We start from the raw sequence: 17,591 nt of genomic DNA on the forward strand, positions 1-17,591 counted from the left end.
TCACAACTATCCATAATGAGATCTGCTACCCTCTTCTGGAGTGTCTGAAGACAGCTACAGTGTACTTACAATTAATAAATCTTAAAAAAAAAAAAAAAAAAAAAAAAAGGAAGGAAGGAAGGAACTGCATTAACATCCAGGTCCATGAACATAAGCTGTAACTGAGTTCCCATGATGCTCCTCAGCACACTTTTGGTTTGGATTCTTAGTATGCTTCATTCTAGAAAATAGTTACTTACAAATGTAAGTTCTGCCAAAAGTGATGCCGTGGGTAAGGTATCACAGTGGAGCCAGGGATAGTTGCCTCTGGAAAGAGGGAACCTAGAAAAAAGATGCTCAGGGGTCCTGGGGAGGGGGCAGTGGAGTGTGTGGTTACATGCAAGAGTTTGGAGGGAGGACCTGAAAGAGAGAAATGTTGTTACTATATCATAATCTCCCAAATAAAAAATAGAAAGAAAAAAGATGCTCAGATATTTTGAATGGAGCTAGGCATGGTGGTGCCTGTCTGTAATCTCTGCACTGGGAGGAAGAGGCAGGTGGATCCCTGTGAATTCAAAGCCAGCTTGCAGCCGGGCGTGGTGGCACACACCTTTAATCCCAGCACTCTGGGAGGCAGAGGCAGGTGGATTTCTGAGCTTGAGGCCAGCCTGGTCTACAAAGTGAGTTCCAGGACAGCCAGGGCTACAGAGAAACCCTGTCTGGAGGGGAGGGGGGGAATCAAAGCCAGCTTGCTCTACATAGAGTTTTAGGACAGCCAGAGCTACATAGTGAGAAACTGTTTCAAGAAAGGAAGAGAAAGTGAATTAATTAATGAATGAATGAAACAAAAAGAAAAAAACCCTATATATGTTTCACTGCCCACAGGACTGTGTTTCACTAATGTGTCAAAATGGCTAACATTGTTTATTGTAGCTAGCACTGGAGTGCACAGCTATAATCCAAAAGGGCTTAGGAGCTCATGATTGTCCTAGGCTACAAAGGGAGTCCAGACCAGGCTGGACTCACCATGGCAACATCAAAACAACAGTAAGGAGAGTTCTCTTTATTTCATCTTGTACTTGTGGGAGTTTCCTTTGGTCCACTGTTAGGATTTGAAACATGATATGGTACTGGTAACTTGGCAAAAAGTCTGGTTTTGATATCGTAAATGAAAATGAGTTGGGCTGGCAAGATGGCTCAATGGTTAAGAGCGCTGACTGCTCTTCCTAAGGTCCCAGGTTCAAATCCCAGCAACTACCTGGTGACTCAAAACCATCCGTAATGAAATCTGATGTGTCTTCTGAAATGTCTGAAGACAACTACAGTGTACTTTCATATAATAAATAAATAAATCTTTTTTTAAAAAAAGAAAGAAAATGAGTTGATGTCTCCATCTACTTCCAAAACGTCAGCAATGTTGCCATGGTGCACATCTTGGCATTGGTGTTACATCTTCAGCCCGTAGGAAATCCACACCCAGGTTGATGACTTGTGAGACCATGCTCTTTTTTTTTTTTTAAGTTGGTTATGTTTTTGATGATTCCTTTTTATTTTTTATGTGCATTGGTGTTTTGCCTACATATATGTCTGTGTGAAGGTGTCAGATCCCCTGGAACTGGAGTTACAGTTGTGAACTGCCATGTGGGTGCTGGGAATTGAACCAGGGTCCTTTGGAAGAACAGCCAGTGCTCTTAACCACAGAGCCATCTTTCCACACACACACACCCATTTTCATTTTTTAAACACTTTTACACATGAAGTTTTTCTTTTTCTTTTTAAAGATTTATTTATTTTGTGTATGAGTGCTCTATCTGCATATATACCTGCATGCCAGAAGAGGGCGTCAGATCCAAGTATAGATTGTCATATGGTTGCTGGGAATTGAATTTAGGGCCTCTGGAAGAGTGCTCTTACCTGCTGAGCCATCTCTCCAGCCCTACACATGAAACTTTTTGTTTATTTGTTTGTTTTTGTTTTTGTGTTTTCGAGACAGGGTTTCTCTGTATATCCCTGGCTGTCCTGGAACTCACTCTGTAAACCAGGCTGGCCTGGAACTCAGAAATCTACCTGCCTCTGCCTCTGCCTCCCAAGTGCTGGGATTAAAGGCGTGGGCCACCACGCCCAGCACCACATGAAACCTTTTTAATGTACTATGTAATAATACTAAACTAAAAAGCACTAAACTAAACTTAAGGTGTAGCAATTGCTTCATTGTCTTCTTTTTTGTTGTTTGTTTGTTTTTCAAGACAGGGTTTCTCTGAGTAGCCCTGGTTGTCCCAGAAATCACTCTGTATACCAGGCTGGCCTCAAACTCAGACATCCGCTGTCTCTGCTTCCAGGGTGCAGGGAACAAAGGCATTTGACACAACCACCCAGCTTCTTCGATTGATTTTACAAGTCCCTCTTTTCACCCATGAGCCTGATTAAGTAACTATATTAGATACGGCTGACAATGGACAAAGAAAATCATCCAAACACATCCTTTTACTGTTTTGTATACATTTCCTGATTTAGTTGTGAGATGTGTGTATAGTGTGTGCAGTGTGTGTGAGCATGTTTGTGGTGTGTGGTATATGCATGTGATGTATATGTGGTGTACATGTATGCGTGTGGTGTATTTATGGGTGGTGTGTGGTGTGCATATGTATATGTGTGTGGTGTACATGTGTGTGTGTGGTGTGTGCATGGTTAATATGTATATGCATTTAGTATATGTATATGGTGGCCCTCTTCTGGTGAGTCTGAAAACTGCTACAGCGTACTCATATACATAAAATAAATAAATAAATCTTAAAAAAATAAACTTGCCATCAGTAAACATTTTGTTGTTACTGTTGTTATTAAATATGTTGCTACATAACTAGGTTGTATAACAGAATCCATCTGGGTTGTAACTTTATTTGTTTGTTGTGTAGACAAGGTTTCTCTTTGTAGCCCTGGCTATCCTGGAACTTTTTCTGTAGACCAGACTGGTCTCAAACTCAAAGATCCACCTGCCTCTGCTTCCCAAGTGCTGGGATGAAAGTGTGGACCACCACTGTTGGCCTTTACGTCTACAATTTTGTGCTTGAATGCACTCACATCTACCCTGGGTCATATGAGACCAACAAGCCCATGGATTGGACGCTCTTGATATGAGTCTCAGTGGTAGAAGGCTTGCTTAGCAAGCCTAAGGCCCTTGGTTCAACCCCCTAGTGCCATAAGGAGACAAAATATGAACTTGAAAATATCAACTACTAATGAGACAATTATGACATTGGAACATAGTAGTAATAGCTGCTTCACTGAAAAACAAAACAAAACAAAACAAAAGAACCTGGGGTGATCTTTCAGGGGGGCAAGGGCATAAGCAGCTGCTGTCTTACAGAGGAGTGACAGCAGTGGTGTGAACAGGCAGGGGCAGGGAGGATGGGGGAAATAGATGGATGTGAGAAGGAGGGAGAGATAGGATGTAGAGATAGTGAGACTCTAAGACAGAGACACAAGTCTCTGGTCAAATGAGGCAGTGGCCTTGAGTGAGGCAGGGGCCCTGGAGCTTTCCAGCTGTCAGCTTAGGAGGACGCCTGAGCTGAAAGAGATAAAACTCAGCTCCTAGTCAGCTCCATGTAACGGTGTGGATGGAAGTGGAGGCAGTCCATGCACAAATACGTAGAATAAAACCTTAAAAAAGCAAATCTTAGCCAGGCCTGGTGGCACACGCCTTTAATCCCAGCACTCAGGAGGCAGAGGCAGGCAGATTTCTGAGTTCTAGGCCAGTCTGGTCTACAGAATGAGTGAGTTCCAGGAGGGCTACACAGAGAAACCCTGTCTCAAACAAACAAACAAACAAACAAACAAACAAACAAACAAACAAATCTTGGCTAGGGCTGGTTTGCTTTTCTACAATCTAAGCTCTTGAGAGGAGTAAGAAGGAGAATTCGGAGTCCAAACCAGCAAGTCTGGGCTATATGGGACCCTGGTGTCAAAAACAAAACCAGGGTTGCAGAGATGTCTGAGTGGTCAAAATCACTAGCTGCTCTTCCAGAGGGCCTAGGTTCAATTTCCAGCACCCACAAGGTGACTCACAAGAGTTCACTTCCAAACTATCCAACATCTTCTTCTGGCCTCCCCTGGGAATGCACACACAGTGCACAGATAGACATGTAGGCAAAGCACCCATACACACAAAAATAAGTAAATAAAATAAATCTAAAAAAATAAAAATACAAATAGGGCTGAAGCGACAGCTCAGTGGTTAAGCTATTTGCCACAAAGCCTGCATTGTAACCCCAGAACTCACAAATGCAAGCTGTCCTCTTAAATCTCCATCACCGTGACACACACACACACACACACACACACACACACACAGTACATGTTTAAAAAAACAAGAGCAAAAAGGGCCTAAAGAGATGTCTCAAAGGTTAAGAATACTGGCTGCTCTTTCAGAGGACCTGGACCAATTCCAGTGGTGGCTCATGCCCGTCCGCAACTCTAGTTCTGACCTGATATTCTCTGCAGGACTCAGAAAGCAACAGACACAATGTGGTGCACAGACATACATGGAGGCAAAACAGCCATGTGCATAAAATTAGAAAAAAAAAACAATTAATAAATCAAACAAAAACAACAAAAATTAAGAGCCCAAACCAATCAGCCAGACACAAACTGGTATCTGAATGTACCTCAGCAGTAATGCATTTGTTCAACATATTGAGGCCTTGGGTTGATCTCTAACACTGGGGGGGGGGAGGAAGAGAAGATAATTTCCATAGTAATCTCTTTCCAGATAACCTAAAGCATCCAAACTCACCAAGGGGCATGGTGAGCACCTGGCACACTGATTCTTCTTCTCTGACATCATGAATGAATTGATTTGTAAAGCTGTGGAGAACAGGCTTAGAAGCATCGGGGCCCTTCAATTCTCTCTGTCATGTGAGGACAGTGCTCAAGACATCTCATTGGAGGAAAAAAACAAACCACAATTCAGCAAGGTGAAGTGGCCCGTTTCAGTACTGGGAGGCAGGCACAGCAGTTCTGGTTCTTCCTGCTTTTTTGTTGTTGTTGTTGTTGTTATTCCGTTTGTTTGTTTGTTTTTTCGAGACAGGGTTTCTCTGTATAGCCCTGGCTGTCCTGGAACTCACTCGGTAGGCCAGGCTGGCCTCGAACTCAGAAATCTGCCTGCCTCTGCCTCCTGAGTGCTGGGATTAAAGTTGTGCGCCACCACTGCCCAGCTAGGTTCTTCCTGCTTTGAGGCCAGCCTGGGCGACCGAGTTCAGCCAGCAGCTGCATAGTGAGACCCAAGAGTGGGCTGGAGAGAGGTTATAAGCACTTGCTGCTCTTGCAGAGGACCTGGTTTGGTTCCCAGCACCCGCATGGTGGCTCACGATAGGCTGTAATTCTAGTACCAGGGGACCAGGCACCCTCTTTTGGCACTACATGTACATAGTACACAGGCATACTCATAGGCAAAACACTCAAACACAGAATGTTTAATTAATTAATTAAAAAAAAAAAAAACAATGGGCTGGAGAGATGGCTCAGTGGTTAAGAGCACTGTTTGTTCTTCCAGAGGTCCTGAGTTCAATTCCCAGCAACCACATGGTGGCTCACAACCATCTGCCATGAGATCTGACGCCCTCTTCTAACATGGGGATGTAAGTGCAGATAGAGCACTCTTCCATAAAATAAATAAACCTTTAAAAATAAAGGATTCTGCTTGGAAGCAGAACCTAGCACCTCTAACAGCCTTGGTTTTGGCCTTCTAGGATGGTGTGGAATGAATTTCTATTATGTATTACTACTAGTTAGAAATATGGGGCACAGGTCCCAAGAAAGAGGAAGTTAAGTAAGGGCATCAGATGTAACAGAGGGGAGGAAGTGGAGGTGGGTAGAGAAAGGGGAAGGCCTTGGCAGACTGCTCACAGTTCCAGGGAAGGCAGCTAAGAAGTGAGTGGGAGGGAGGGAGTGGAAGAGGAAATGACAGAGGTCAAGGTATGTGCCAATCCAGCCACCTAAGACAGGAGATGGCAGCCATTGAAAGAGAGGAAAGAGAGCCTGGGAGGGTAGGTCGAGCATGACTTTATCCCCAGAATTTGGGAGGCAGGGTCAGAAGGAGCTCCACCAGATGAAGACTAGCCTGAGTCCTGGATACTGAGTCCCAGGCCAAGAAGAGCTACATAGCAAGATGCCATCTTAGCTATTCCCATTTAGGCAACAAAAGGCAGGTTGGAAAGGAAGGTAGCTGAAGTTTGTGCTATGAGGGGATGGAAGTGACGCCAGCTTCTTCTTTTCTTCTTCTTCTTCTTCTTCTTCTTCTTCTTCTTCTTCTTCTTCTTCTTCTTCTTCTTCTTCTTCTTCTTCTTCTTCTTTCCTCCTCCTCCTCCTCCTCCTTCTTCTTCTTTCCTCCTCCTCCTCCTCCTTCTTCTTCTTTCCTCCTCCTCCTCCTCCTTCTTCTTCTTTCCTCCTCCTTCTTTTTTCTTTCTTGGTTCTCTGTGTAGCCCTAGCTGTCCTGGAACTCACTCTGTAGACCAGGCTAGCCTCGAACTCAGAAATCCTCCTGCCTCTGCCTCCCAAGTGCTGGGATTAAAGGTGTGCGCCACCACACCCGGCCCGGCCCAACTTCTTTTTTTTTTTTAAAGATTTATTTATTTTATTCAGATACTCCAGAAGAGGGCGCCAGATCTCATTACGGATGGTTGTGAGCCACCATGTGGTTGCTGGGATTTGAACTCTGGACCTTCGGAAGAGCAGTCGGGTGCTCTTACCCACTGAGCCATCTCACCAGCCCCCCGGCCCAACTTCTTAATCACTGAAATATTTTAAATAAATGCCACCAAGCTTCCCTTGTGCTTTGCTAAGCCTTGGCATCCAGAGGAGAGTGTTCTAAATGCGAGGCTCGGAGGAGCAACCAGGAGTGGGTGTTTGTGGTCACATGCTGGGAGGAGCAACCAGGAGTGGGTGTTTGTGGTCACGTGCTGGGAACCTAATTCAGTGAGAGGGGAGCTTTAGCTTGTCTCGGGGTCTTTTGGAGATGGGGAGGACTCAGGATGAAAGACACAGGTTTGAGAGCCATCAGAAAGTGGGTGCTTGGAGCCAGTAAGCTGGTCAGGTCAGGGCATTTACTACAAAGCCTGACCACCTGAGTCTTTCTCACAGGACTCACGAGGTGAAAGGAACGAGCTGATTCCTGAAAGTCACCGTCTGATCTCTGCATGTACTCTGGCATGTGTTCCTCCAGTAAGCAAGTGTAATTTAGAAAAAGAACTACAGCAAGGGCATGGTGGAGCACGCCTTAAATCCCAGCACTTGGGAGGCTGAGGCAGGTAGATCTCTGTGAGTTCAAGCCGGCATGGTCTACAAAATTAGTCCAGGGTAGCCAGGGCTCTGTTACACAGAGACAGCCTGCCTCAAAAGACCAAGAGTAAGGGGCTGGTGAGATGGCTCAGCGGTTAAGAGCACCGACTCCTCTTCCATAGGTCCTGAGTTCAAATCCCAGCAACCACATGGTGGCTCACAACCATCTGTAACGAAATCTGATGCTCTCTTCTGGAGTGTCTGAAGACAGCTACAGTGTACTTACATTAAATAAATAAATAAATATTTTAAAAAAGACCAAGAATAAAATAAAGTTGCATTTTGCCTGCAAGTATGCAAGTGCATTACCTGCTTGCAGGGCCTGAGGACATCAATAGAGGGTGACAGATCCCCTGGAACCTGAGTTAGAGATGCTTATGGGCTACCGTGTGGATGCTGCAAACCAAATCCATGGGTTGTTGTTGTTGTTTTGTTTTGTTTTAACAAGAGCAGCAAGCACTCTTAAATACTGAGCCATCTCTCCAGCCCCTAATAAATGTGTTTTGTTTTGTTTTGTTTTTTTAGGCAGGGTCTTTCCATATAACTCTGGTTTTCCTAGAACTCACGATGTATACCAGCCTGGCCTCAAACTCACAGAGATCCATTTGCTTGTGCCTTTTGAATGCTGGGCTTGAAGGTGTGTGCCACTAAGCCTAGCTAATAAATATAAAGTCATCAGCAGAGCCAGAGACTAAATACGACAACAAATAAGAGATGGGAGAGCACAGCTAGGCCTGAGGACGCTAGAGATGTGAGACTGGGGGAGAACAAGCTGAATGGGCAGGGAGCTTGGGTTGTGGAAGGGGTAAGGGTTGGGAAAGCCTAGGAACTCACTCAGTACCTGAGGCAGGAAGGTCAAAAGGTCAAGTTCTACCTAGTTTCAGAAAGAGTTAAAGGCCAACTTGAGCAACTTAATGAGACCCAGTCTTCAGAAGAAAAAAAATGTAAAAAATGGGCAAGAGCCGGGCATGGTGGCTCACGCCTTTAATCCCAGCACTCAGGAGGCAGAGGCAGGCGGATTTCTGAGTTCGAGGCCAGCCTGGTCTACAAAGTGAGTTCCAGGACAGCCAGGGCTATACAGAGAAACCCTGTCTTGAAAAACCAAAATAAATAAAAATAGTTTTAGAAACTGGGCAGTGGTGATTCATGCCTTAAATCCCAGCACTTGGGAAGCAGAGGGAGGCGGATCTCTGTGTGGTCTGCAGAGCAAGTTCTAAGACAGCAAATGCTACATTGAGAATCCCCCCCTCACACACACACACAAATACAAATTTATTTTAAGATTTATTTTTAATGGGTGTTTCCCCTACATGTATGTATGCGCATCATGCAGATGGGTGGTTTCCAAAGAGGTCAGTATAAGGTCAGATCTCTTGAAACTGGAGATTTATATAGATGCTTGAGAGCCACCATATGTGCTAGGAAAACTAGGTCCTCTGCAAGGGCAGCTGGTGCTCTTAACCTGAACCAACTCTCTAGCTGCCAAAATTCAGGGCTCTCTGAATGATAGTCAAGAGTTCTACCAACTGATCGATATCTCCGGTTTTTGCCAGTTTCTTTTCTTTTTTAAAAATTTTTTTACAGGGCCAAAAGAATGGGAATGGGTGGGTAGGGAAGTGGGGGGGGGGGTACGGGAGACTTTTGGGATAGCATTGGAAATGTAATTGAGGAAAATATGTAATAAAAATATTAAAAATTAAAAAAAATTTAAAAAGATTTATTTATTATTTGTTTTTTGTGGTTTTTTGGGTTTTGTTTGTTTTGGTTTGGTTTTGGTTTTTTGAGACAGGGTTTCTCTGTGTAGCCCTGATTGTCCTGGAACTCACTTTGTAGACCAGGCTGGCTTCGAACTCAGAAATCCGCCTGCCTCTGCCTCCCAAGTGCTGGGATTAAAGGCGTGCAACGCCACCACCGCCCGGCAGATTTATTTATTATTATACATAAGTACACTGTAGCTGTCTTCAGACACACCAGAAGAGGGCATCAGATCTCATTATGGGTGGTTTTATGGGTGGTTGTGAGCCACCATGTGGTTGCTGGGATTTGAACTCAGGACTGTTGGAAGAGCAGTCAGTGCTCCTACCCACTGAGCCATCTCGCCAGCCCCCAGTTTCTTAATCTTAATACAAAAAGGGCTCACCTCTGCTTGTGGGCTTCCTCTCATTCTCCAACTCATTATTCAGCCCACATCTGAACTCCTCTGTACCTTTGACACCTTTCTGAGTCTTCTGTTGCAGCAGTGAGATTGCGTTCCTTAACTAGGATCTCTCTCTTTTCGGGGTCAGGGTTAGAGTTAGAAGCTTTAACAGTATAAGGAAGCGGTCATTTCTGCGCACCTATTGCCTCCCTGGAGACTTGGTTCTTTTCTTGTCTCTTCTCTTTTTGTATTCACTCTGCCTGATGCCCTAAAAATCCCAATCCTCAACTCTGAAAGGACCAGAGGGGCGCAGTGGGCAAATTTGCTGTTGGAATTATGACTAGGTGGACCCCAGGAGAGGCCAGCAGAGGGCGCGCTGGGACAGGGAGAGAGATCATACCGGGCTGTCCGCGTAGCGGGCACCGCCAGAGCGCACTTGGGGAGCCCGGACCAGCACAGCGGCTCACTCGTGCTACTCCCAGGGGGTGCTGTACCAGATAAAAAAGATCTCTGTTTAGTGTCGCTCATGTCCTCTCATGTGAAGGAGGCGGCCCTCGGAAAAAGTGACTTAGAGCCGTCTGCAGATTGGGAACCAACACTTATTCTGATCGATGATGCGTTGTTCCAGGTGCCGAGACAAAAGTCTTACTGCTGTGGCGTTTACTGCCTAATGTGTGTTCAGAACATTAAAGGAAATAAAGGATCAAAACCATTTCATATTTTTTAAAAAGTCACGATAAGATAGGTTAGTTGATACTTTAAAAGACACTCCTCCACCCCGGGCCCGGAGACGCAAAGATGGCAAGTTTTAAGCAAACTGCTTGTACAAAGCTGGTCCTGCAATCCTGAACTTAAGAAAATCTGACGTACTCGATGGGAGACGCCAGAACTGCGGCAAGAGGGTCAGGAGGCCAGAGGAGGCTTAAAAGGACTTTCCTGGAGCAAAAATAACGTCCTTTAGTTTGCTTGTTTAACACATGAGCTCTGCCTGGCCTCAACTAGTGGATCTTCCTGCCTTGGCTTTCAGAATGCTGGAATTACAGGTGCTATCTACCATACATAACCTATAAAGAAGGTATCTTAGGGTGTTGGCTACATGTATGGATATTTTATTAAAACTAAGAAAAGTGCTGCGCTTTGTTCTAAATCTGTAAACGTTGCTTTGTTTCTTTTTTTCTCATTTCTTGAGACATTGCCTCTCACTGTAGCCCAAACTGTCCTGGAACTCACTATATGTCCCAAGCTGACTTCGAACTCAGTAAGGCTGCTCTGGGGAGGCGAAAGCAAGAGGATCAGGAGCTCAAGGCCAGGCTGTGCTACACAGACCTTGTTTCAAAACCCCAAAAACATAAAAACGAGAGGTTTCTGCTTGTGACAGCCACTGTGCCTGCCCTGGAGTGTGCGTGGACGTTCTGTGCGGGAAGGTACCCAGGGCGGTAGTGGGTGGAGAGTTCGGGCACCGACCGTCTGAAGAGTGGAGGTCAGCGAGCCCCCCTCACTGCAGAACCGCGGCTGCCGGCCGCTACCCCCACCCGGGTCGTCAGGGGCAACCTCGGAGGCTCGCCCCGGCCCTGCCTTGCGCGCAGAAACCAGGTGGCCGTTGAGGCGCCACCAGCCGGTTTGATTTCCCGCGGCCGGTGGAAAGGGGCGGAGGGGGAGGGGAAATGAGCCATTAGCCAATGGGCTGAGCCGAGGGCATCACGTGGCGGCGGGGAGGCGGGGCTCAGGTGTACATACGGAGTTGCGGGAGGGGGCCGCAGCTTCAGAGCCGAGTCCGGGAGGCGGGGCTGGCGTGCGGGCCTGGGGGGCTGCGCGGCTACGATTGGCCCGCGGCTGGGAGGCGGGACCTGAGCGCGCCGCTTCAGCCGACTGCGATTGGCCTCGGCTCAGGGCCCGCGGCAGGCGTGCGGGCGAGGCTCGGGGCGCGAGGACCGAGCCGGGTGGCCGGTCCGCGAGCCGGGGGGAGGGGCCGGGGTGGTGGTGGTGGCAGCGGCGGAGGAGGCGGTGGCGGCGGGGGCCGGTACTGGACCCGGCGGGATGAGCGAGGCGGAGGCGTCAGTGGTGGCGACAGCGGCCCCCGCGGCGACGGTGCCCGCGACGGCGGCGGGGGTGGTAGCGGTGGTGGTACCGGTGCCCGCGGGAGAGCCGCAGAAAGCAGGCGGCGGGGCGGGCGGCGGGGGCGGAGCCGCCTCTGGCCCCGCTGCTGGGACCCCCTCAGCTCCCGGCCCTCGCACCCCTGGCAACCAGGCGACGGCGGCCTCGGGGACTCCCGCGCCCCCGGCCCGGAGTCAGGCGGACAAGCCGGTGCTGGGTGAGGGGGGGGCACGCGCTAGGGCGGCTCTCAGGGTCGGCGGGCTGGGGGAGGGGCAGCGGGGTCTGGAAAGCCGAAGGTAGGCCTGGCCCGAAGGACTAATCATAACTAGTCCCGGAGCTGCCGAATAAACTATTAGTGGATTCCGCTGGAGGGAAATCTTGCCGCACCTTCATGAGCCGGAGGGCGGGGCAGGCAGGTTCAGCTAAGGCTTTGGGTAGGAAAATAAAAACCTCCGGGTCTGGCCAACACCCCTGTTTGCGGGATACTTGGTGTAGTTGACTCCGGTTCTTGTTAGGTAAACCTCTGAACTTGGGAGGCAGGTGGATGGGGTCTCTTAAATTTAGGAGGGCTAGAACGGCTGTTGAGTTTTGACCCTGAGGGTGGACCAGGTGAGTACCGGGTTCTAGGTGAAAGACCTGAACTCCATAGGATGTGAGGAACGTGGGTTTGAGAGCCTGAACCACCCCCTGTGTGTTTTTCCACTTAGAACGAGGGTTAAGAGTGCTTTGACACTTCCAGAGAAGCCTGGTTGACTCGCAGCTTATTAGGGAGGCAGGTTAGGTTTTAGTTTAGTTTTCTCTCAAAACTCAGCCCAACTCCCGTCTCTTCCCCCATCTTACTATCCCCACTGCATCTCTGCCTGGCAGCAATCCAAGTCCTGGGCACAGTCAAATGGTTCAACGTCCGGAATGGTTACGGATTCATCAACAGGTATCCGAGGAACCCAGGGAGGGGGAGGAACGGGTGTCTTTTTCCGAACTGACCTGTGGGATTGGACACCTTATTTCATCTCTATCCCTGCCAAGGCACATGGTTGTGATGTCCAGCTGAGGCTAGTTGAAAGTCTTTAACCACAGCACAAATGTATGCTTACTGGCAAGAAGAGGCTGCACCAACATCTTCAAGGGCAGCAGAGGTTTAATGATCCAGGAACTTGGCAAACCTGCCCCTGACCTTCCCAGCTCCTCTGTCTCACCTTCTGGAGTTGCTGCATTATTTTTAGCATGCTGTGTGCCTTTGGGGTAGAATGTTTGGGGCTCCTGGTTGGAGTCCTCACGGATTTCCTGGTTTAGGGCAGCACTACTGGCACCCTCACAACTTCTATCCCTTAAAGAGCTGTGGCTCATTTGAACCACGCACCACCCACCCCTAAAGGATAGAACTGAAGCTGGTGTGTGTGGAGCAAGAGAGTGCCTGCCCAGGCTGAGAAGGCTTTGCTTCAGCTGCAGCCCCACCCCTTCCATGCTCTGGGAGAGGCTGGAGCAGATTCTGGCCTAGTAGAGCCAGGCCCCCCTCTACTCTGGCCTTCCCCTGCTCAGGCACCCTGCCCAGCCAAGCCCTCCTGGGAGCCTCAGTTCCCTCTTTACAGGCTGACCTTTGTGCAGATCCAAGTTCTTTAAAACTAGAACATTTGTTCTAGGGAAGGCAGCTTCCTGCAAGGAGTCCTCCTCTTCCCTGTCCTGGGACTAAACCAGAGTCATAGGCAAGGTGGTGACAGAGACTGAGTGTATGTCCTTTCGCCCTTGTTCAGCTTGTGTGGAGAGCTTGTGGTTCTCCAGGCTAAGGGCGGCTAAGGCTTTGTGTCTGTTTGCAGAACGCTCCTAATGTGTGCTCTCTTCTCACAGTTGTATACCCCTGTCCCTGCTTTCTCCCTCCTTGAACATGGAAGGAGCCTGTGGAATTTTCCAACCCCAACAGGGGTTGGAGGGAGAAGGGAACATTGGCCAGGGACAGTTGGACTTGGCACCAGCAGGTTCTGAGGTGCCTCTGGGGTAGAAGGTGACACTGTCCTGGTTCCTTCAAGGTGCCTTTACCACCACCTCCTACCTTTTCTTAGGAAGTCCAAGTCCCTCACTGTGGATTTACAGTGGGCTTCTCTTTGTACCAGCTTTTGGAGCCCTGGTGGCTTGCTGTTCTTGCTCCCAGGGTCCCATCATACCCCCAGGAACTGGGATAGTGGAGAGGCTGGGCCCATCTTGGGGATGGGCAGCTAGGGAGGCCTCGGTGGAACTGAGTGCCTTGCCCATCACCCTCTTAACAACCCATCCTGTTCTGCAGGAATGACACCAAGGAGGATGTCTTTGTTCACCAGGTAAGAGCTAGGCTGGCTTTCTGAGGGGAGGCTTCTCCCTCTCTGGAAGCCTTTGCCATAACCCCTAGCTGCACACAATGTATTTCTCTGGCTCTTCACAATAGCCTGCCCATAGCTGGCTTCCCAGCTGCCTCAGGTGCCTGTATGACCACCATTAACCCAACTTTCATTGAGTTGCTAAACAGCTGTCAGAGGTGTGTGTGCTGCCCTCAGGGCATGGCATGCCCACCACCTCCTGGGTCCTGTTAACACCACAGGAAGGAATCAGGCAATTTTCTGAGGGAAAGGCCAAGAGACACTTGGGTGCAGTGAGTCTCAGTGTGTTCTGTGGGCCAGCAGCAGCATCACCTGAATCCTCAGGCCCCGCCCCAAGCCACTGAATTATTCCGCCTGGGGCGGGGCGGGGCCGGCCCGGGCACTCTGTTTAACCCGCTCCCAGGTGATTCTGATGCTAGTTTGAGAACCACTGCTGTGGTGGAAGTGCTCAGTGGGATCGAGGTAAGAAGCACAGTACGTTTCACCCACTTTACAACTTGAGATGTTCTTCAGCCTTTGTTTTGCTCTTGAATTCCTACTGCCTCCATGTCTTGAAGTCCTTGAGGGGTACAGGGGGAGGGAGGACATCTTGGGGATAGTGGCTCCCTCAGACCTCTAGCTCTTGACTTTGCCCTACTAATATATTTCTGTCTTGTGGCACTGTGGAGCTGTGCTCCAGGCCCTCCCCCTCCCCCTTTGACCATTTTCATGCTCTGCCCTCCAGCCCTAGACTCCAATAAAATGTCACCAAGAGTGGAGTTGGGTGGAGGCTGAAGCTAGTCCAAGGAATCCTGGCTTTGCTGCCCTCACTTTTCTCATGACTTTTCCCCCCAACCAGACAGCTATTAAGAGAAACAACCCCAGGAAGTTTCTGCGGAGTGTTGGAGATGGGGAGACTGTGGAGTTTGATGTCGTGGAAGGAGAGAAGGTTTGGGAGCTGCTGTGGGGTGGAGTTGGCCAGAACTGTGGGAGGGTGGCCTGGAGGTCAGCGGAAGCTCTGGCCCTCCTGGGACCAGCTCTGCCTCTGGCTGTGAACGCTAGAGCTGCTCTAGGACATGTCCTAAAGAACCCATCCCTGTCACCAGCCAGTAACATGTGGGTTTCTTCTCTTTAGTTCACCAAGCACTTCCATGTCTGTTTTCTACACGGGACCCCAGCCCTAACAGGACCCTCAGTCAGTCCTCTGGAATGAAGGAGGGACAGTGGCTCTCTCTATCTCATCCTGTCCTGTCTTTACACTCTGGGGGGAATGTGGCAGTTATTTCTAAGGACAAGTTGTTTCTTCTCAGATGGGTACAAACTCTTTCTGCTGCCCCTTGGGGGAGGGGACAAAGGAGGAGTGGTTTTGAGGAGTGATAGGGTAGAGGACTTGGGCCTGAAGAAGTGGGGCACCAGTGATCTGGCAGGTTTGTAAGTGCTGTGTGTGTGTGTTGTCAGAACAGGTTCTGATTGCTCCCCTTCTACCTCCCCAGGGTGCAGAAGCTGCTAATGTCACTGGGCCTGGGGGGGTACCAGTGAAGGGCAGCCGCTATGCCCCCAATCGACGTAGGTTCCGGAGATTCATTCCTCGGCCTCGCCCAGCTGCCCCACCACCTATGGTGGCAGAGGCTCCCTCAGGTGGGACAGAACCTGGCAGCGAAGGGGAGCGGGCAGAGGACTCAGGGCAGCGACCTAGACGACGGCGCCCACCACCCTTCTTCTATCGAAGGCGGTTTGTGCGAGGCCCTCGGCCCCCCAACCAGCAACAGCCCATAGAGGTGAGAGGAGAGTTGCAGCCTGGGGCTAGTTCTCTTACATTATGAAAAGAAGTTGGGGAGTTGTGAGGGCAGAGACTGTGGTCCTCACAGGAAGTAGAACTAAGAGCAAGGAAGCTCCAAAGACATCAGGAGTTCCACAGCCCACCTAGGCCTTTGTGTATTCCCAGGGCTCTGATGGGGTAGAACCCAAGGAGACAGCACCATTGGAGGGTGACCAACAGCAGGGAGATGAACGGGTGCCCCCACCCAGATTCCGGCCCAGGTACCGAAGGTAAGACTGTTGTTTTGTCTTCCCCTTCAGGGTCCAGGGTTGGGCCTGTGTGAAATGACAAAAGTTCTAGAGCCTGGAACAGATGGGGACAAACCAGGGAATCCTGGGAAGGGAGTCTGCCCAGTTCCCTGATCCTGTCAGCTTGTTTCTCTTTCTAGGCCTTTCCGCCCCAGGCCACCCCAACAGCCTACCACAGAAGGTGGGGATGGAGAGACCAAACCCAGCCAAGGCCCCACTGATGGCTCCCGGCCTGAGCCCCAGCGTCCACGAAACCGTCCCTACTTCCAGCGGCGTCGGCAGCAGCCCCCTGGCCCCCGGCAGCCTATAGCCGCAGAGGTGAGGGTCTTGGTACTTCCTGTCCTTTTGCACCTCTACTTTCCTTGTTCCTGTCCCTCTGGCATCCTGCCTGGCCCACCCCTGGCTGGCATTACTCACCAGGAAACCCCTGCGCAGGCAAGTCAAGCCCAGGGTGCCTTTGCATGTCCCATGCCCATGCCCATCTCTGGGCTGTGAAGTGTGAGAACTGGTTGGAAGGGATGAGAAGAGGAACGTTAAGAAAAGGTTGAAGTAGGGGTCTGTAAACAAGTAACTCTCAGTTCACCACTGCTCCTCAGACCTCCGCGCCTATCAACAGTGGGGACCCCCCCACCACCATACTGGAGTGATTCCAACTCAGAGGACACCCAGAGCTACCATCTGGTGAGTGCTATCCCCCAAGAGCCGGGGCAGGGGTTGGATTCTGCCAAGTGACCCTTATGATTGGTCTCTCTCTCTCTCTCTTAGGTATCTGCCAGTTTCCAACTGACTCTACCCAGCATCCCCCTCCCCGCTTTCCCATAATTCATGACATCAAAACATCGGCTTTTCCCTTGAGACTCAGGAGGGCCAAAGCACCAGCCTTTGGCTTTTTTCTCTTTTTTCCCCCTCTCCCCTAGCATGGGTTGAAGGAAGGGATCCATCCTTATTGTTCCGAGGCATCACCTCCCTCCCTAGTCAGGCTGAGAAGGAACCAGCCAGCTCATACCTCCTCCTGATTGTTTTTCTTCCCCACCCATTTATTTTTTGTTTCCCTTCGACCTCCCCCCAACACCTCTGAAGCCATTTTATGAACTGTCATGTGCCACCTGAGCCTCCAGTAAAAACAAAAGCAGGCTTCCTTGTTGTCCTGGTCTCTGGCTCTTCTGTTTGAGGAGGAAGACTCACTGGCGGGGCTGAGACCCGAACACTGGGCAGGGCCTGCTAGTACTTCCTTGCTCTCCAGTCCCCTAGCTATTCAGTTGTGACATGAGCCCTTTCACCAAGAGTAACTGGGTCCATAACTGAGGGTGAGGTCTCGGCAGTGCCTGGGCACTTGTAAATACAGTTTACAAACCACTTACTGTTCATTTAAGCAGTGGATAAGGGCTGGAGAGATGGCTCAGTGGTTAAGAGCACTGACTGCTCTTCCAGAGGTCCTGAGTTCAATTCCCAGCAACCACATGGTGGCTCACAACCATCTGTAGCAGGATCTGACACCCTCTTCTGGTGTCTGAAGACAGCGACAGTGTACTCATATAAAATAAGTAAATCTTTAAGCAGTGGATAAAAATCAAAGTAGGAAGCCAGATGTGCCAGTGCTCAGAGAGCTGAGACAGGATTCCTAATTCTAGTTCATCCTGAGCCACATTTCT

At 49.6% G+C, this 17,591-nt stretch overlaps 1 protein-coding gene across 1 annotated transcript; it reads left to right on the plus strand.

Annotated features, from left to right (window-relative positions):
• The first annotated feature begins 11,315 nt into the window (after positions 1-11,315).
• Positions 11,316-17,076, plus strand: Ybx2 (Y-box binding protein 2). The gene is made up of 9 exons (XM_021176418.1): positions 11,316-11,762; positions 12,413-12,476; positions 13,824-13,857; positions 14,732-14,821; positions 15,366-15,650; positions 15,818-15,921; positions 16,080-16,257; positions 16,536-16,620; positions 16,705-17,076. The coding sequence occupies exons 1-8, from the start codon at positions 11,489-11,491 to the stop codon at positions 16,584-16,586; spliced, it is 1,080 nt and encodes a 359-aa protein (XP_021032077.1). The 5' UTR covers positions 11,316-11,488; the 3' UTR covers positions 16,587-16,620; positions 16,705-17,076.
• Positions 17,077-17,591: the final 515 nt, after the last annotated feature.

Source organism: Mus caroli, chromosome 11 (genome assembly GCF_900094665.2).
Source record: "Mus caroli chromosome 11, CAROLI_EIJ_v1.1, whole genome shotgun sequence".
NCBI classification, from domain to species: Eukaryota; Metazoa; Chordata; class Mammalia; order Rodentia; family Muridae; genus Mus; species Mus caroli.

What these genes read in the sequence shown, in the direction of transcription:
- Ybx2 (XM_021176418.1), top strand. Translation starts at nt 11,489, where the DNA reads ATGAGCGAGGCGGAGGCGTCAGTGGTGGCGACAGCGGCCCCCGCGGCG. An exon ending in GGTTACGGATTCATCAACAG is followed by an intron (nt 12,477 to 13,823) that starts GTATCCGAGGAA and finishes CCTGTTCTGCAG; the next exon opens with GAATGACACCAAGGAGGATG. An exon ending in GGCAGCCTATAGCCGCAGAG is followed by an intron (nt 16,258 to 16,535) that starts GTGAGGGTCTTG and finishes ACTGCTCCTCAG; the next exon opens with ACCTCCGCGCCTATCAACAG.